The sequence below is a fragment of the Bos taurus genome, chromosome 10 (genome assembly GCF_002263795.3).
Source record: "Bos taurus isolate L1 Dominette 01449 registration number 42190680 breed Hereford chromosome 10, ARS-UCD2.0, whole genome shotgun sequence".
Classification (NCBI taxonomy): domain Eukaryota; kingdom Metazoa; phylum Chordata; class Mammalia; order Artiodactyla; family Bovidae; genus Bos; species Bos taurus.
In genome coordinates this window covers 27214043-27235598 of record NC_037337.1, presented here as the reverse complement: position 1 = coordinate 27235598, position 21556 = coordinate 27214043, and the positions used below count along the sequence as shown (strand labels likewise).

Here is a 21556-nt window from a genome sequence, read left to right as displayed (position 1 = left end):
TGAACTGTTCTCTTTTGTTCAAAGTTGACTCAGAACTCAAAAAGTTGGATCCACTGAGTCAAGATTGTTCAATATCAATATTCAAAAGAGCTTCATAATATAAATTTTCCACAAAAAATATTCCAATGCCATGAAAAGACCTGTTATGCCCAACATTCTTAATTTAAGTTCTGCAAGTGGAAGACGTCAGAATACCACAACACTTTGAAACTGAGTGAGAATGTTCTGGGTTAAAAGACAAAAGAGCAATATTTTATCTCAGGCTTCTCTAAGAACCTTGATCTATGTTTATAGAATTCAGAAGTCTATGAATTCCTGAATTTATATTCACAATTTTGATAATATGTGCATTTTTCCATAAAGGTAACCTATACATTTCAACAGATTTTCAAATGGATCCATAATTGCAAAAGACTTGCAAACGTTGCACTAACGTTTAGGCATGATCCTTCACATCTCTCAATTTTAACTTCTGATTTTCGTGAATTTAGACTAAATGACTTGAAAGATTCTAACTTTAATTTTCTATTGTTCTGAGAACAAAACTGATGATACTAAATCTCAGATAGGAGATCTCTGCTCATTGTACTGAATATATTGGAGTAGTTTTCCCAAGATTTAAATATTGGTTACTTAGTTTCTTCTTCACAGCTGTTTTCACTTCCTGGTTTCTCAGAGTATAGATAAGTGGATTCAGAAAAGGGGTAAAGATGGTGTAGAAAACAGAGAGAACTTTGTCCACCAGGAAGTCTGTGAAAGGCCACACATAGATAAATATGCAGGGCCCAAAGAACATCAACACAACTATGAAATGTGCAGTGCAGGTAGAAAAAGCCTTAGTTGATCCAGTGGAGGAGTGGTCCTTGATAGTGACCAGAACAGTGATGTAGGAAGTCAGCAAAAACAGAAAACTTACAAGAGCAATCACACCACTGGTTGAAATCATGAAGATTCCAAGAACATATATGTCTATACATGCCAGCTGGATGACCAAAGGAAGGTCACAGAAGAAACTGTCCACAACATTGGGACCACAAAAGGGTAAATAGAGGGTAAAAGCTAACTGGCTCATTGTATGCAAGAAGCCCACTGTCCAAGAAGTTGCCACAAGCCCAACACATACTCTTTGGCTCATAATTGATGAATAATGGAGAGGTTTGCATATGGCAATGTACCTGTCAAAAGACATGGAGATGAGCAGCACAATTTCAGTCCCAGTGAAGAGGTGCAAAAAGAAGATCTGAGAAATGCATCCCTCGAAGGAGATGGTCTTGTGCTGAGCAAAGAAGTCCATGATCATCTTTGGAGTGGCAAAGGAAGACAGACACATGTCGATGAGAGACAGGTTGCTGAGCAGGAAGTACATGGGAGAGTGAAGGTGTGGGGTGGACAGTACCGTGAGCAAAATCAGACAATTGCCCAACATGGTCATTAAGCAGAAAACAGAAAACATCACAAAAAGGAAAATCTGGAGCTGAGGAGAATCAGTAAGTCCAAGTAACACAAATTCAGACACTCTGGAATGGTTGACTGCCTCCATTGATCTGCAAGCTCTGGTCTATGATGACAAAATGGTACACAATGACAGAGTTAGAAAATGCAATATTTCTACAATTACACATGAAGGAATTATAATATCAGTTAATAATTAACTAGAATATTGATTACCTAAAATCTAACTCCAACTATCTCAGTAAATATTTTTCTTTTTGGAACCTCTTAACAATCTGTGTCAGATGTCACTACAAATGGAAAACTTCATGATGTGATCACCATCAAGTACATGCTGGATTATACTCATCACATACTTATACAAAAATATTCTTTTCTGAATACTGGCTAAGGAGTTACATAATCCATAGTTACAGAGGAAGATTACAGTAAGTGATTGTGTTCTACTTAACAAGTAAGGTAAATAAAAATTTTAATGGAGATGAAACTCTCAAAGTTTTCTGTTAAACCAAAAAATGAAATTTATGTTTGATCCACTATTGTTAAAACACTGGATTTAAATAACAGTTTAATGTAGTGATTTCAGGAAGCCTAGTTCTTATTCTATGAGGATGATAAATGATTTTTCCTTTAAGAAAACTTCTGTTTTCTCAACTACAAAAAATTCCACTTTCTTTCTAATTTCATTCATACATTTTCAAATTGTTTTGCTAGGATTGATAAGTACTATTTTAACTATGAATATATAAATGATTAATTTCTTAATTCTGTAAAATTACAGTTGATCAAAACATATACCTATAACATATGAGTTATTCTCAAGTTTTTTATCTTATGATCTCATAGAAACATTTTTTTTAAATGAAGAGAAAATCCTTCCTCTATTTCTCCACATGTTACTCAAACAAAGCTAATTTTTTAGACTAGAAAAAGAAGAAAAAAAAATTCTAGGCCAAATCCAGGAAATATATGGATACAAGATGAGTATCAAGGTTTTTGTAGTACCAGCATGTAAGATCCTCAAAGCCAAACAATGCAAGCAAAGGAAAAAAACCACATTGACAATGGTATGTCAAAGTGACACCAGAGGCAACTGAAAGAAAAAGAAAAATTATTTAAAGACTCAGACTCATTTTTCAAAATTGAGTTTTTGATTTACAGCAGATTGCAAATTCTACAAATATCTCCTGTGACCTTCTGTTTTCCCATATTGGAAGAAACTCTGGCTTCATCCTCATTTACTTGCAAATATTCAAATTATCCTGTCAGTGTTGATAAATATTTTAGATTTGTCAGAGAACAATATTGCACAAATCTGAAAACTGAACTATGGGAAAGTCATTAAGAGGGTTAAAGTGTTCTTAACCTGCTGTGTGACTTTGCTCATACCTTAGTAGCCTAAGATTTTACCTCTTTACCTATGAAAATTCAATTAGATAGTCTTTATAAAGCATTAAGCATATGTCCTGGGCAACATTCAATAATTGTCTAGTCTTCAAAATTTAATACTGCTCAGAAATAATCAGCTTGTTTTATTTCATGAATAGTAATAATAATAATTTCAGTAAAAACATTATCCTAGTATCAATTCAGTGATTTAGAAAAAGATATTGGCTTCCAAAATCATTTCATCTTTTTGAGGTTAAATTACTTCTTATAAAAATTATCTAAGTATCTTGATATATTAAAGACTAAAATTTCTCAGCCTCAGATACTTGAATATTTCTTCTATTTCCCTGATTTAATGATGTAATTAGTCATGAGAACACAAAAATTATTATACTTAATTTATATTTATATCATATATAATGAATATGGTATGTATTCATTGCCGGGGAAATCCCACGGACAGAGGAGCCTGATGGGCTATAGTCCATGGGGTTGCAGAGTGGGACATGACTGAAGCGACTAATACACACACACATACACATTGTAAGTAAATAAACAGTTGTCAGTTTTTTTCCTCCTTTCATGTTCAGAAGGAACTCTAGAGGCCTCTCTAATACCTGATTACTTGAATCACCCATCTTTATGTCTTCATATATATGTGTTTGTGTGAGTGTGTGTCTTTTAATCTACCAGCTGTGCATCAGAAACCAAAAATATCATATCCTTCAAGACTCACAAACCTACTGATCACCATAGTCCTTAGTAAGCATGAGAAGCCTAGAAGTATGTATATATATTTTCTCTAGTCTTGCTACAAAAGCCACTAAAAGTCAGAGCCATCTAGGAAGATCACAGATTAGGCACTACAATCTGCTTGCAGTGGGAGTTATTAATATGTTGAGCTGATTTTTCCCAGTGTAGCAAGAAAAGCTGTGAAGTGTATCTTTGCTATTTAGTGTGGGCCGACATTCATGATGAAGCAGTTTTCATTAGAGAAAAAGCACAACTGGGACTGGTCTTTAGAAGACCTTTGAGCAATCATTTAAGGAGCAAATCTTTGCTCCTTTAATTACAGAAATATTCTCATCTTTATGCCCCAGTGTTCAATATCCCAATGTTGGAAAATCTCTCTTTTGAACTAAGGCACTCTGTCACCTGCACACTCTTGCTTACTTGAAGAATCATGTAAAGAAAGAATCCTGCATTAAAGTTTCTGATGGGACATTGAAAATTAGTACAGGCTAATATTATAATGATAGCTGCTACTCAGGTGGATAAAATCTGGGGAAGGAGAAGTTGGAAAGCTCAAAGTAACTGGAAGAAGTGAAGGCAGGTACCTTGCAATAGCCTAGAAGAACGGTGTAAAAGTTAAATTAAACATAACAAACAAATAAACATAAAGCATTCAGCAGAATGCCTGGCACAGAGAAAATTATGAATAAAATGTGGTAAGAATAGCAGAGGTGATTATAATTATTAACATAATTTTTTGAAATGTTTATGACACGGAATTCAGGATGATACTAGCTGTGGAATCTCAACCCTAAACTATAACTGAGGGTCTGGCTATATTTACTTGAAGGTCAATCATTCATCTGTGGTTTGCTCTCCAAACACAATCTTCTTTCCAAATTTCTTCAGTTTTTTGAACTGTTCACAATTACCATAGCTAGCCTACATTCCTCATAAGACAAGCAATAGAGCCCAAGAGAATCTTCCCTAGCTGACCACATTCTTTGCACTCTTTGAAATACAAAAAAAAAAAAAAGAAGAAGAAGAAGAAGAAACTTTATTTTTAACATTTTTTTTCTATTTCTGTTCTGTAAAAAGAAATAAAGAAAATGACTTAAAAAAAAAAAAAGGCCAACCAACATAACAGTTGCAAAGATTCAGTAAATCCCAAATGTTTGCCCTGGTTTGAAACAAAAGAAAAGTGTATATAATTATTACTGGTGTTATCCTGGAAAAGATAAGAGGATTAACAGAAAAAAAATAATAGAAATAAAAGTTAGTTTAGGGCTTCCCAGTTGGCACTAGTGGTGAAGAACCCATCTGCCGGTGCAGGAGATGTAAGAGATAAGGGTCCGATCCCTGGATCGGGAAGATCCCCTGGAGAAAGGATATGGCAACCCACTCCAGTATTCTTGCCTGGAGAATCTGATCGACAGAGAAGCCTGGCAGGCTATAGTTCATGGGGTCGCAAAGAGTCAGACATGACTGAAGAGTCTTACCATGCATGCCGAAAGAGCACTGGAGTTTGGGGGCATAATGAAAGTTTTCTGTATCTTGGTTGTTTTGGTGATTACATGAATCTATACCTGTTAAAACTCATAGAACTGCATACCAAAAGGAACAAAACCCAATTTTATTTTAAATCATTTGTAAAGTAGAATTTTGAAAAGCAAAACCAAATAATTCTGTACAGTGACTAGTTACAAAATAAAACCAATATCTTTCTTATAAAACAATTACTTGTTAAAGTATGTCATTAAAAAAGTCTATTTAGATGAGCAATAGGATATATAAGGTAAATAGGAATAATATTAATCAGAAATTCATCTCTATTGCAAGAGCTTGTGTTATTGGAAGGAGAAACTCAATACTCTTTAGTACATAAATTTCAATAAACTCTAAGTTTCTTTGACTTAAAATATTTTTCAGAATTTTTCTAGAGGTAAATCATGTGAAAGTAGTGAGGAAGTATAAATAGTATTTCTAATATGCAAAGTACTATAAAATGATGGTATTTAAATAACATAGAAAAAGCATGGAGTACAATAAATTGATGTAAAGGATCTGAGAGTATAAAAAAATAGAGACCTGAAGATATATAAGAATTTATAACATTATAATCTTTACAGTATTATAACCTTTCTTGAAAAAAGGGACTTTATATTTTACCTCAATTTTTAGAAAACATTTTAAGGAAAAAATGCATTTAATTAATAGACATTGATGGCAATAGTACACATTGAAAGCTATAATAAATATGATACTTTTGTTTTTTCCAAATAGTAAATCTGTAAAAGAAACTGAGTCCTACTCTTAAAAACAGCAAAGAAATAATTCCATATTTTGTTGGTAGAAAATTAAATCAAAAGAATTTAACTATATATCCAAATTTATACCTTGTGACCTAGTAAATTATAAATATAAAAATAAAAATTCTAAATATAAAAATGTGGAAGATTATTTAAATAAGTAATAACAAATGGTAATTGAATAATTCAGTCATTTGAGTATTGTGATCTATATTTACTTATTTAAAACATGCCTATAATATTAAGAGAAAAGGACAAATTATAAACTATATGTGTAATATGACCCAATTTTTATAAAAATAATAATGTGTTTATACATGTAAAACTGACAAAATTTTAATATTAGATGTTTCTGCATAATGGAGTTACATGAATTTTCATATTAGTCTTTAATTTATTAATTTGATATTTACAAGCACCTTCTTTGTGCTAGTCAGTAGTCAAAACAAACCAATTTTTGCTTTGATGGATGTTACATACCATAATGGAAAAAGACAGACAATAAAATAAGGAAGTGCAACATATGTCCTGTTAAAAGGTAATAAGTGCTATGAACAAAAGCAATGCAGGAAAGATGGGCAGGGACTGTTCTGGGAGTGGGTGCTCAGGGAAGGTGTCACACAAAAGGTGGCCTTTGAGGACAAGTCAAATATGAGGAAATTATATAGTAAGGCTTGGCAGTATCTTGGAAAATTACCTTCCAGACAGAGGAAACATCAAGTCGAAGTTCCTGGGATGGGATTGGGAAGGGTGGGCTGACATAGCTCAGGATCAGGAGGCCAGGACAACTGAACAGAAGGATTGAGATGGGATGCATTAGAATAAGGGGTCAGAGAGTAAAAAGGAGTGGGAGTTGGGGTTTATGGATAGGGTCCTATGGACATTTATAGATCACAAGAAAAGACTTAGCTCTTTAACAGCGAAGTCATCAAGGGTTTTGAGAAGACAGAGATGATGTGACTATATTTTAACCAGATCATTCTGGACACTCTGCTGACAATAAAATAAACTGGGACAAAAACAGAAGACCAACAAAGAGGCTACAGCTATCATATAGGCAAGAGATGATGGTGGTTCGAGTGTAGGTGGTAGATTTGAGGGAGACATGATGTCATCTGGCAGTTTCATGATGACAGCGCTAATCCAAGTTTGTTAATGGATTGGATGTGGAATATGAGAGAAAATATTTCTAAAATCTTACAAGTCTTAGATTTGGGGCCAGAGACTGGAAAAATGGAATTACAGTGAATTCCATTGGGTTGTGGGGTGGAGAGAGGAGTGCGGTGAACAGCAGGAGTCAGTCTGGGATGTCATGCATGAGGTGAAACCGGATTTGAAAGCAGAGCTGTGGCAGGGGCATAGGCCTCTGGGGAGAGGAGCCTAGCATTCATGAGAAAGATAAGTACAAAGATTATCGATAGATAGATGGGATTTAAAGCCAGGAAAGCTGGGTACCTAAGAAGCTCTCAAAGAAGAATGAAGGAACAGCTGGTGATGTTTGGGGGAGGCAAGAAAAATGGGTGGCCTGGGAAGGCAGTGATCCACTGTGTTAGGTGATATTCGGAGGTCAAACACAATGAGACCTGACTAACAATCATTGCTATCACTGGTGATCATGGCAAAAGTTATTTTATTGGCATGACTGGGTGAGTTGAAAAGGAAAAACATTGAAAGCAGAGAATATGAACAAGCCAGCCTGAGAAGATTAAAACTACATAGTCTATGGTTCCAACTGAGTGGCATTTTGTACTCAGCAAAACTATGGAGATTGTAAAAAGGTCGGTGGTTGTCAGGGCTTGACGGGAGAAGGAAGAGAGGCAGGGACGAATAGGTGGAACACGGGATTTTTAAGGCAGCAAAACTACTCTGTATGATCCTGTAAATGATGAATAGATGAAATATATTTGTCAGAATTCATAGAACTGCAGAGAAAATGCAAACTCTAATATAAACTATGGATTTTATTTTTAAATAATGTATCAGTATTGGTTCATCAGTTGTTGCAGATGTACCACAGTAATGCAAGATATTAATGGGGAAAAGTATGTATATATGATGTGGAGCAGGTGATATATAGAAACTCTGTATTTTCTGCTCAACTTTACTATAAATATAAAGCTGCTCTTTAAAAGTCTATAAATATTTCTAAACCACTCTCGAGCTTGGCTCTAAAGGGGAAGAAAAAATGAGATAAGATGTGGAAGGAGAAAGCTGACAAAAAGATTTTATTTAAGATTAAAGAAACATATGCCAAGGGGATGCAATAGGGAGGAAAAAGTTAATGGTTCATAAGAGAGAAAGGAGTAATGGTCCTTTGTAGGAAAGAGGGAATGGAATCTGATGCACAGATGAAGGAATCAACTTTTGTAGGAAAAGCATCAGTCACCCAGTCTCAAGAGAGATACAGGTATGTGAGTAGATATAAAGGTAGCTGTGCTGTGTTTAATCTGAGTATTTAATCGCTGTGTTAATGTGTTAATGTGCTGTGTTTAACACCGAGTGTTTAATCGCTCAGTGTTGTGTGATTCTTTGTGACTCCATGGACTGTAGCCCACCAAGCTCCTCTGTCCATGGGGATTCCCCAGGGAAGAATACTGTAGGAGGGCTTTGCCATGCCCTACTCCAGGGGATCTTCCCAACCCAGGAATCGAACCCAGGTCTCCCGCATTGCGGGCAGATTCTTTACCAGCTGAGCCACAAGAGAAGCCCAAGAATACTGGAGTGGTAGCCTATCCCTTGTCCAGGGGATCTTCCCAACCCAGGAATCGAACTGGGGTCTCCTGCATTGCAGGTGGATTCTTTACCAACTGAGCTATCAGGAAAGCCCGGATAGAGACTAAGATTGAGAAGGAGATATTTCAGAAAAGAAAATGCTCTTTTCCATAATATGCATATTTTACTACGTGTGTGATTTGTATTTATTTTAAATCATATTTATATTTATATTAAATCATAAACATTTTAATTTTGATTATTTTAAATAAAATATAAAAATTAATACCATGCATTTTGGTTCCAGGTTTGTTTTGGATGCTACCCATTCAGTTGGTTAAGCCATTGTCAGAGAGGCAGTACCAAGAGAGGCTTCTGTTTTCTAGGGGAGATCTGATAAGTTCACAGTGGCTGTGGATCATCATCTTGACCCCGGTCCTAGGCTAACATGGTGGTATTTTCAGACAACAGATGACAAAGGTTGTAGCAAGAACAGCTCTCTTTGTAGTCTAGGTCTCCTGTGCTGTTCTGGGAGTCATCTCTGGATATCCAGCCTATAATCTGTTCTTCCAAGCTTTGAAACTGTTTCATAAGCATGTAATTCTCTATATTAAATCATTTTTAAGTAATTAGAATGCAGAAGATTCCTGATTGATACACCAAAGAACCATCAGGGTCACACTCAGTGTGAAGTCAATTATGGATGAGATCAATAACAGTAAGGAGTCATAAATATCTGATAGGACTAATTATGAAGTCATGGCAAAAAAGACAGTGAAATGTTTCCATGACTTTTTTCATATGAAAATGACTTGCTTATTTGCTTTCCTCTATGTGATTATTGAAGAAAAGTTTAGTTTAATTCCTTTTGAAGATGTAAGCATAACATTTCCCTTTTAATAATATTTTCAACTCTTTGATATCTTCAGAATCATGAGTTTACAGCCCTGAATCACTTTTGAACCATATGAGAGAAATTACTCTGTTGTTTATAATGGATTCTTATTATAATTATTATATCATCTGAAACTCTTTTTTTTTCTTTTATTTAAATAATTTAAAACCAAATATAATTATTATAAAATGAAGCTCTTTATATTCACTTCATAGACCCTATCTATGTGCTGGACATTGTCAGTATCTCCAACATGAATGCTAACCGTTTATACAGTCGCTTATTATATCCCAGTCAATTTGACCTTTGCTGTGATCATCAAATATACCAAGTTCATTACTATCTTCAGATTTTTGCCATACCTGTTTCATCTGCCTGGAAGGCTCTCCCTGCCCGTGTTTGCACAGTTAGCATATTCAGTTTGTCCAGATATCAGCCAAAACATCACCTCCTTTAAAGGACCTACTTCAAGACTAAAAGTAAATTCACTACCCCCATCTCACACTTGCTATTGAATATTTTGCTTTTGTTTTTAGTACCCTCAGGGATATATATCTTCTTGAAACTATACTGTTTATTTTCTATGTTATTGGCTGTCTATTCCTACCAGATTGTAACTTCAGAGGACAGTGACTTTACCTGCCTCAGTAGTAGCTCTTTCTCCCAGGGCCTAGTACAGTCTAGACAAATGGGAGGTGATCAATAAAAGCAGTGTTTTGAAAATGAATACCTTCATTTCACATGAAATTCTCCAGTCATTATTTTCATATTCATTTTTTCCACTTTTTATCAGGCTAAGTGCTGACTAAACAGCCTTTTCACAGACGATTTTACTTCCTGGTTGCGAAGAGTATAAATCACAGGGTTTAACAGGGGAAAGATCACTGTGTGGAAGAGAGAAACCACCTTGTCAGCTGGGAAGGCTCTGAAGGGGCGGGTGTAGATAAAGATGCCAGGCCCGAACATGAGAAATATAACGATGATGTGGGTGGTGCACGTGGACAGCGCCTTGCTCTTCCCCTCAGAGGAGGAGCCATGTACACGGCAGAGGATGACTGCATAGGAGGCCAGAAGGCCCAGGAAGCACAGGAGGGTCATCAGACCACTGTTGAAGACCATCAGCAGCTCCACCACAAAGGTGTCAGTGCAGGCCAGCTTGATGACCTGCGGCACATCACAGAAGAAGTTGTCCAGTCGGTTTGGACCACAGAAGGGCAAGCGGAGGATGAGGGCCACTTGGATAATGGAATGAACAAAGCCTCCAAGCCACAGAGCCAACAGCAAGGCATAGCAGGCTCTAGGGTTCATGACAGTCGAATAGTGTAAAGGACGACAGATGGCAATGTAGCGGTCAAAGGCCATCACGACAAGGAGTAATCCCTCCCCTCCTCCAAGAAAGTGCAAGAAGAAGAGCTGAGTGATGCAGGCTCTATAGGAGATCACCTTCTTCTCAGAGAGGAAGTCCACCAGCATCCTGGGAGCCACAATGAAGGAGTAGGATGCATCCAGGAAGGCCAGGTTGCCCAGGAAGAAGTAGAGCGGGGCCGTGAGACTGGGGTCTGACCTGATGGTGAGGATGATGAGGAAATTTCCAGGGAGGATGATGAGGTAGAAAATTAAGACTAGGGCAAACACCAGGAGCTGAATATTTTGAGACTGAGTCAGACCAGCAAGGATGAATTCTGTCACCTCCGTACTGTTCTCATTCTCCATCCTCTCTGCCTGCAGTACATAAAGAAGCAGAGTTTATCGTTATTATAATTTCTCACATCTAGACCCACGTTGTTGTCTTCCTACAAATATCTGACATATTCACGACTTCAGTTATAAACAATGTTTCATCCCTTTCCAATATCCTGGGAAAACACTGAACATTTCCCTCCTCTAGATTTAAAACAAACAAATCACCTGTCTCAACGCTACAGTCTTATCCCATTCAGCCATGTGCTTCTGCAGCACTGCGGTCCACTCTCAGAGGCTAGTGTCCTGTACCGTCTTGGGATTCCTGCCTTCTTGAGTCATAGGAAAAATTTCCTGATTGACATACAACATAACTCCAAATATCAAGATCTTTGCATTTTGGTGGTTGTACTGTGCTTGAGACTTAGCAGCTTGCTTGGAATTACACACTTTTCACCTCATCCACCAACACAAACTTTTGTGGAATTCCCATTTTCGCCTGCTAACTCTCTGCCTTGCTCTCTGTTTTCTCTTATTGTCCTCCTCCTTCCTGATGTCCTTGTATTGCTCTGACTCCAAGCTGGTCACCAGTTTCCAACAATAACTCTACTTTCCCCATCATTTAGAGGTAGGTTCCAGCTGTATCCCTGGTGAAGCATTGCTAATGTAGCCACTCCTTCCTTGAACTACACAACTTCACTACACTCTCTCAGTCTCAATTCCTTATTGTTGTTGTTGTTCTTCGCAAAGCTGTGTTTCTTTGGCAACCCTATGGATTGTAGCCTGCCATTTCCTTCTCCAGGGGATCTTCCCAACCTGGGGATCTTCCCATCCTAGGGATCAAACCCACATCTCCTTTTTGGCAGGCAGATTCTTTACTACTAAGCCACCTGGGAAGCTCCCAATTCTTTACTACATTCTCCCAATCTTCTTCTTTCTCTGATACCAGCATGATGCCCAAGGGAGAGCCTGTCAAAAAACAACAGGTCACAATACAAATTTTCCAGGATACATTTTTTAAATTAGTTATATTAACACAAAAAATCATAGCATACAGGAGAGGTAAAGAGCAATAAGATCCTATAGTCTAATCCATTCCTTTCCAAGACAAGAGAACTAAAGCTACTATGGTAGCAGCACTTAACTTTAGAATGAGTTTTCTTTATTGTTACTATTAGCAGAAGAATGTGAGTACGTACTATTCAGTTGAAATATATAAAGAAATTATTAGCACAGATTTAATCAATGAATGCTCTTTTTGGTATATTTGAATAACTAAAAATAAGCTTAGAGGCTTAACACTGTATAATTAAAAGAATACTAGTCATTGCAGGGGAGAAGGCAATGGCACCCCACTTCAATACTCTTGCCTGGAGAATCCCATGGATGCAGGAGCTTGGTGGGCTGCAGTCCATGGGGTCACTAAGAGTCGGACACGACTGAGCGACTTCACTTTCACTTCTCACTTTCATGCATTGGAGAAGGAAATGGCAACCCACTCCAGTGTTCTTGCCTGGAGAATCCCAGGGATGGGGGAGCCTGGTGGGCTACCGTCTGTGGGGTCGCACAGAGTCGGACATGACTGAAGCGACTTAGCAGCAGCAGCAGTCATTGCAGGAGAGCAGAATCCAGTTTTAATGCTCAGTCTGTTTAGTGGTGTAGGCTCATTCCAGAAAGGTCAATATGATGATCCAATGAAGAGTGATAATAAAATAGTGTAAATATGTATTACATGTACATAATTATGCATATATATGCACATATCACTGGCTTTTCATTCTATCTTTTCAAAATCCTGCATTTAATAAGTATTATATATTAATATAATGGTATATAAACTTTATAAATATATACACATATATTTAAGGCATATGCTCAAAAAAATTTTGTGGTCGATATGAAATGTTTTTAAATATGAAAATTGCTAATCTACATAAAAATACAATGTAGTATATATTAATATTCTGCATAATATTTAACAAGCACAGTTGTCTTAAGATCTGTGAAATATTGGATATAAAGAGGAGGATAAAAACCTTGAAAGACAAAGCTAGTGAATTAGTACTTAGAAAAGAAAGATAGGTGTGAGTAAAAAAAAAAAAAAGAAAAGTGAAAAAAACAGTAAGTCTATATAGTGCATTGTACATATTTTAGGAACATTAGAAATATCTGTTTTAAGTCTCTCTAGAGCTGAATACAATGGCTAATATATAGGTGTTATGACTACAGATGGAATTTATTGAAGTCTTATTTTAAAATATCAGCATATATATGTATACAAACACTGCATACATGTGCACACATCCACATTCACATATGCACACCCATGCACACACAGTGGCAAAATGGGACCCACATAGAATTATAATACAAAATATTTTGCAGACTCTCAAAATTGTAATAAAAATATTTGGCAACTTCTGATCTTGCTTCTTAACTTTTCTCTGCCTTAGACAAACATTATCTCAACATTCATTCCATCACCTGCCTATAAAAAAACACCCAGGAAAACCAGGAATATAAATAAAGAGCCCCTTCTACTTATTCTTAGGTTTTGTGCATCCCACAAACTCACTCAGAATTGGTCATTTTATGATGTGTCTGTGTTTGATGATATCTTTAAGACATCAGAGGATTTCTGATGGGTTTTTTGATTGAGGGTTATAGGCTTTTCCACTCTGCCTATTTCCTATCATTCATCTTGCCTTTTTCTCTGTTACCCAGCAGACAAGATTCCACAGTACCTGACATATTTCATCCATTTTCTTTCCTTGTGCTCTTTTCATATATATATATATATATATATATATATATATATATTCTGGATCTATTATTCTGAAATTGTGGCTGGCATAGAACCAGAGACTATGTATCAGATGAACATTTTTCTAGGTAAGATAAAATACAATTGTGAAAAATATCCTACAAAATATGGCCCTTTCAGAATCAAATAGTCTATGTTAGCCAGATTAGTAGGGAAAGTGTTGTCAGAAAAGGCTGAAAGAAATTTGAATTCTCACCACTATATCCCTAATCTTCCTTGGCGCTTCAGCTAATTAAGAGATGTGTCCGACTCTGGCAGTGATGATACAGTAGAAGAATAGGAAAGCCAAGGGGACAGCCTCCCTCACTCAGAGCAGAGACACAAACATCATCAGGCAATGCTGTGCCTGCCTGTAGGGCAAACTGGTGAGACCAGCTCCTGGAGCCAGGCATATGGAGACCCAAGGAGCTTACTTCCCCATCTCTTTGAAACGTTTCTCCATGTTTCCTTCCTTATTGTCTCTCTTTTCTCTTTCTCTCTCTTTTCAAAAGGAAATCTCATTGCTGTCATTCCAGTGGAACGAATGTATACCTGTGGCAGATTCATTTTGATATATGGTAAAACCAATACAATATTGTAAAGTTAAATTAAATAAAATTTTTAAAAAAAGAAAATAAAATAAAGTGTCCAAAATTTTGAGTGCAAGTGGTTAAAGCTTATAAATTAAATACAAATTAACTTTTTACATATTACAAAAAAATGTGAATTAGGTTAAAAACATCACCAAATATGTAATTGATACTGATACTGATGATGAATATACAAAGCACTAAATGCGTGTATGGGTCTTCAGCCAGGAAATTCATTCATTAATAAAATATCTAATGGACAACAGTGCTATGAGGATCAAAATTGAGGTGGTGATGGTAATAATAACTCATTCAAGTAAGTTCAAATCAAAACTAGCCCTTGAAATATTTTATTAAAATAAATATAATTTATTATACAAATGTGTCTAATGAAAGGACATACTGCACTAGAGCCTTTGTCAGTGTCTTTAGGATGAACCCTGGGTGATGGTGGTTACACAAATCCAAATGTCTCATTCAGCGAAACAACTAAAGATTAAATACCTTTCATGTAAAGTTCCCAATGCAGTCAGCTGTTTGTGTATCAAGATTTTCTCAGTTTCACAACTTCCTGTCTAACCATCAAAGTCCTATGTTGATGAATAAAAAATAGGGAACAGTTGAAACTGTTAAATATGTTGAGTATGGAAAATAAGAGATCTGGGCTAATGTTCTGGAAACTCATAAAATCTTTTAATTATTTCTCTGGAGCCTTAGACTTTTCACCTATCTTTCATCTAAGTTTAAAAAGAAAAGAAAATATATCAGTAATTTGCATGCTCATTGGGTTTTTTTTTCTTTTTAAAACATTTTGTTTTATATTTGCGTATAGCTGATTGACAATATTGTGATAGTTTCAGGTGAACAGCAAAGCAACTCAGCCATAGTCATATATATACATATACCCATTTACCCCCAAACTGCCCTCCCATCCAGCCTACCACATAACATTGAACAGAGTTCCCTGCACCATACCATAGGATCTTGTTGGTTATCAATTTTAAGTATGCTCCTTGGTTTTAAACCACATGTCAACTCTCTGAAAGCTATTTATCATTTCAATTATGGTAATCGAATAAAAGTGTCCACCATTAAAGTATTTCTAAGCATCAAGAAGAGATGGAAGTCTACTGGGGAGAGGGTAGAAAATGCCACACTCACGAATTCAGACCTAAGCCTCTGACTATTCTTGCTCAAACTCTGACCTCTACTCCATTTCATTCCAAGGCAGCTGATGAACCAGTAGAATAGTTACAGTATTTTTTCTATTGTCCTCTTCTCATTTCTCATAAACATGAGTAGCTCCCAAACTCCAGAAATTTGAAACTCCAAGTTTTATGTTGCTCTCACAATGTTGCCAACCTCCACATTCCATAAAACATTAACTGACCATTCTTGTCACTGTTCATAAATATTTGCAATCACATAGAGAACATTAGAGTTTGAAATCTCCTCGAACTCTTTATGATGAAATGGAGAAAGTGCTTTGGAGATTTGAGACTGCCACACCCTGCTGACTATTTCCAAAGCGAGTTATTATGTCAACTGAATTTGGCAAAGAAAATACCAAAGCTTTGTAAAGGGCAAATATTTTAGAATATGTCATCTAATGCCCCAGGGGGTTAATCCTGAATTCTAACACCAAAATCCTATCAGTGACTTGAGATAATACAACTCTGTTGGAAGCTTATTATTATTAGTTAGGTCAAAAGTAAATAAAAGTTAAGAAAAGTTTATTTACATCTTAAAATAAAATTAAAAAGAGAAAAAAGTGTAAATAAATGATGAGAGATTGTTGCTATATATACTGAGGAGGCAAGTAAGAGTCCAGATGAGGATGAGGCAAGTGAGGTATTGCCTCTGGCACAAAATTTATCCTGATACCAAATGCCTTAGTAATCAAGATGAATACTATTTTAATGCAATATTTAAAAGCCATAGTGTAAAAGTTATGAACAGGATATCACTTTTTCACAATAAAGACATCAACATTACAGATCTTTTCCTTTTGCTTCAGATTCCAATATGGCCCAAAATGATGCTATTACTAATTCAGACTTTATCTAAATTTAGTATTTATTTTATCATGGTTTTTAAATTATGTTTTATTTTTTAAAATATTGATTAGACCCAAAAATATTATTCTTAATAAGTCAGACAAAGAATGACAAATATTATATGATATCACTTATATGTGGAATGTAGAAAAGTATTACAAATGAATGTATATGCCAAACAGAGATAGACTCAAGATATAGAATATAAAGTAGTGCTCACCAAAGGCAAGAGGAAAGAGAAAAGGCACATTAGTGGTATGGAGTAAGAGATACAAACTATTATGTATAAAATAGATAAGCAATAAGAATATATTATACAGCACAAAGAATTATAGCCATTATATTAAAATAACTTTTAATGGAGTATAATCTATAAAGGAAATCAACTGAATATTCAATAGAAGGACTGATGGTGAAGCTGAAGCTCCAATAATTTGCCACCTGATACAGGTCAGGAAGCAACAGTTGATTGGACATGGAACAACATACTGGTTCCAAATAGGAAAAGGAGTGCATCAAGGCTGTATATTGTCACCCTGCTTATTTAACTTATATACAGAGTACATCATGAGAAACGCTGGACTGGAAGAAACACAAGCTGGAATCAAGATTGCCAGGAGAAATATCAATAACCTCACATATGCAGATGACACCACCCTTATGGCAGAAAGTGAAGAGGAACTAAAAAACCTCTTAATGAAAGTGAAAGTGGAGAGTGAAAAAGTTGGCTTAAAGCTCAACATTCGGAAAATGAAGATCATGGCATCCGGTCCCATCACTTCATGGGAAATAGATGGGGAAAAAGTGGAAACAGTGTCAGACTTTATTTTTGGGGGCTCCAAAATCACTGCAGATGGTGACTGCAGCCATGAAATTATAAGACGCTTACTCCTTAGAGGGAAAGTTATGACCAACCTAGATAACATATTGAAAAGCAGAGACATTACTTTGCCAACAAAGGTCCATCTAGTCAAGGCTATGGTTTTTCCAGTGGTCATGTATGGATGTGAGAGTTGGACTGTGAAGAAGGCTGAGAGCCGAAGAATTGATGCTTTTGAACTGTGGTGTTGGAGAAGACTCTTGAGAGTCCCTTGGACTGCAAGGAGATCCAACCAGTCCATTCTGAAGGAGATCAGCCCTGGGATTTCTTTGGGAGGAATGATGCTAAAGCTGAAACTCCAGTACTTTGGCCACCTCATGTGAAGAGTTGACTCATTGGAAAAGACTCTGATGCTGGGAGGGATTGGGGGCAGGAGGAGAAGGGGACGACAGAGGATAAGATGGCTGGATGGCATCACTGACTCGATGGACGTGAGTCTGAGTGAACTCCAGGAGTTGGTGATGGACAGGGAGGCCTGGCGTGCTGTGATTCATGGGGTTGCAAAGAGTCAGACACAACTGAGCAACTGAACTGAACTGAACTATATTTTGCCTAGTGTTTTAGGGAGTTAAATCCTTTTCCTCTATATAACAGGTAGAATGAGGATCTAATCTTTCAGATTCTTTCAAAGGGTTATTGAGCTGGAGCTTGAAATCATCTTTAATTATATGGAATTTAGCCAGAGTAGTTTTACCTTCAGTGTCTTGCCACTGCTACCAAAGAACCTATATCTTCAATTTTGTCAGAACTGAAATGATTTTGAGCCACAATTCTTATAGTTTTGTTGCCCTTATGACAATTCTGTAGATATCAACATCGAATACTATAATGATGGCTAAGAATATGCATCAGCCAATGTGAAGTGAAAGTCCCTCAGCTGTGTCCAACTCTATGACCCCACTGACTATACAGTCCATGGAATTCTCCAAGCCAGAATACTGGAGTGGGTAGCCTTTCTCTTCTCCAGGGGATCTTCCCAACCCAGGGATCGAAGCCAGGTCTCCAGCATTGCAGGTGGATTCTTTACCAACTGAGCTATCAGTGAAGCCAGCAGTAAGCATTGATTTTCATTTCTTCCTCCATTTCTCCTTTTCTGAGCAAATTACTGGTATAGGTGTCAGTGGGAGTGAGGGAGAAATTCATGAGTGAGCTATCTATTTTTGTGTTTGGAGCTTTCTCAGATGCTAATCTGTCCACATCCCACGTATCATAAAAGGTCACCTTATTTTTCCTCTCACCTCTACAAAATATCTCAGTCCATGTCAGGATCACACCACCATATCCCCATATCCGTACTAGGTACTTGCCCACAATTATGGAGCTACCATAGCTCTCTGCTCTTCTACACAGGCTCTGCCTTTCTCTGGAGCTCAACACAAAGGCTTCTTTGCTTCATCCACTCTCTGATGGCCTCATAGAAAAGTGTAATTATCATTTTCTACTTTTATTTTTTAATATAAATTTATTTATTTTAATTGGAGGCTAATTACTTTACAATATTGTATTGGTTTTGCCATACATTGACATGAATCCACCACAGATGTATATGTGTTCCCCATACTGAACTCCCCTCCCACACCCTCCCCATACCATGCCTCTGGGTCATCCCAGTGCATCAGCCCTGAGCATCCTGTATCATGCATCAAACCTGGACTGGCAATTTTCTATTTTCTACTTTTCTTATTGTTGATAATACATGAACAACATTCTTCTACAAGCTAATCAGTGGTCTTTATTCTCATGGTTTGTTTTTGAGAATAAAATTATTTTTATGTTTATAATCCTTTCCATTTCTCCCTGTTAACTGAAGATTCATTTCAGTTGTCCATATTTTCTTCTTCTTTATCTATTTCATTGTTGTTGTTGTTCAGTCTCCAAGTTGTGTCCAACTCTTCAACCCCATGGACTGCAGCACACCAGGCCTCTATTTCATATTCACCTATTAATTTTTTGTGTTTAGTGAATTAATTTCTCATTTATATAAATTTCCTTAACAGCTTTTTTACTTTAATTTTATGCATGGATGGTCCTTTATACCATCCTCAGTTAAGGAGGAAACCTCTGTAATTATACAGAAACAAACTCACACATCCACATGGAGTGGGCAGATTTTCATCACTCTTTGCCTTTTGGCCACACATATATTTGTTAACATGTCAAATGTAGCTGTTTTTCTTTTCAGTTTTTTCCATTAATTGTAATCAAGAAGCTCTGAAAACAATTAAGTGAAATAATTGCATGACATTTTTTTCCATAAGACCAGTTATTTTGTTTTCTTACCCTGCTACCAAATTTGGGTGAAGGAGGAAAATATATGTATTTCAAGAATCTCAGGCTTTTTAAATTGTCCAAAATAGGACTGTAACATAACATATGACTTGTGAAGATTCATTGTCCTTACTGGTCTTTGCCCAGAATCTTGATAACGTTGTTCTAAATAATAAAAGAACAATTGTGAATGAATCACTCACCTGCTTAAAATATTAAGATGAATTCTTACTTCAAATAGAATAGAATAAAACTTTTTATTTTGGTATAAAAAGCATTATTTATATGACACTCTAGCCATATATAACTTAAGAACTAAATCTCTCATACTTATTCCTTACTCCAACCAGGCTGGTGTTTCCTTTATGTTCTTGAATAAGATAGCATGTTTGTTTTCTTGTTATCATAACTTTCCCATATTGACAACAATGGTACCTGGCAATGGGAAGCACTCAATGAAAAACAATATTTTTTTTTTACTTTTCTTTTTTTTAATATTTTATTTTATTTTTTAACTTTACAACATTGTATTGGTTTTGCCATACATCAACATGAATCCACCACAGGTATACACGTGGATATTTTTTAAATAAGTGAATGATTTTCAGCCAGAATTTCCCCTTCAAGACTTCTTATTATAAAGTCCATTCAACAAACCATGTGTTGACTCAATATCTTCCTCATGGAAGCTTTTACTTCCTGGTTGCGAAGGGTATAAATCACAGGATTCATCAAAGGAAAGATCACTGTGTGGAAAAAGGAAACCACTTTGTCTGCTGATAAGGCTGTGAAGGGACGAGTGTAGATAAAGATGGCAGGCCCAAACATGAGAAGTATAATGATGACATGAGTGGTGCACATGGACAGCGCCTTGCTCTTCCCCTCAGAGGAGGAGCCATGTACACGGCAGAGGATGACTGCATAGGAGGCCAGAAGGCCCAGGAAGCACAGCAGGGTGAGCAGGCCACTGTTGAAGACCATCAGCAGCTCCACCACAAAGGTGTCAGTGCAGGCCAGCTTGATGACCTGCGGCACATCACAGAAGAAGTTGTCCAGTCGGTTTGGACCACAGAAGGGCAAGCAGAGGATGAGGGCCACTTGGATAATGGAATGAACAAAGCCTCCAAGCCACAGAGCCAACAGCAAGGCATAGCAGGCTCTAGGGTTCATGACAGTCGAATAGTGTAAAGGACGACAGATGGCAATGTACGGGTCAAAGGCCATCACATTTAGGAGTAGCATCTCCCCTCCTCCAAGGAAGTGCAAGAAGAAGAGCTGAGTGATGCAGCCTCTATAGGAGATCACCTTCTTCTCAGAGAGGAAGTCCACCAGCATCCTGGGAGCCACAATGAAGGAGTAGGATGCATCCAGGAAGGCCAGGTTGCCCAGGAAGAAGTAGAGGGGGGCCGTGAGACTGGGGTCTGACCTGATGGTGAGGATGATGAGGAAATTTCCAGGGAGGATGATGAGGTAGAAAATTAAGACCAGTGTGAAGACCAGGAGCTGAACATCTTGAGACTGGGTCAGACCAGCAAGGATAAATTCAGTTACCACAGTACTGTTCTCTCTCTCCATTGTCTCTGCCTGCAGTACATAAAGAAGCAGAGTTTATTGTTATTACAATTTCTTACATCTAGACTTGGACTGTTCTCTAGGTAAAAATATCTGACAAACTTACCACGTTAGTTATAAACAATATGTCTTAAGTAATTTTTTGGAACATGTACAAAGAGACACAAAAACCTTGACAAAATGCTAGTGACTTAGTCACTAGGAAAGAAAGACACAA

General features: G+C 36.8%; 3 protein-coding genes across 3 annotated transcripts; all 3 read right to left on the bottom strand.

Annotated features, from left to right (window-relative positions):
* Window positions 1-580: 580 nt before the first annotated feature.
* Window positions 581-1540, bottom strand: OR4K6 (olfactory receptor family 4 subfamily K member 6). Its single transcript, NM_001390134.1, has one exon. The coding sequence runs from the start codon at window positions 1538-1540 to the stop codon at window positions 581-583; it is 960 nt and encodes a 319-aa protein (NP_001377063.1).
* An 8738-nt stretch (window positions 1541-10278) lies between these two features.
* On the bottom strand, window positions 10279-11202 carry OR4N2 (olfactory receptor family 4 subfamily N member 2). The gene has a single exon (NM_001389872.1). It carries the CDS (start codon window positions 11200-11202, stop codon window positions 10279-10281), a length of 924 nt encoding a protein of 307 aa, NP_001376801.1.
* Window positions 11203-20415: 9213 nt separating this feature from the next.
* Window positions 20416-21342, bottom strand: OR4N4 (olfactory receptor family 4 subfamily N member 4). Its single transcript, NM_001389978.1, has one exon. It carries the CDS (start codon window positions 21340-21342, stop codon window positions 20416-20418), a length of 927 nt encoding a protein of 308 aa, NP_001376907.1.
* Between the last annotated feature and the right edge of the window lie 214 nt (window positions 21343-21556).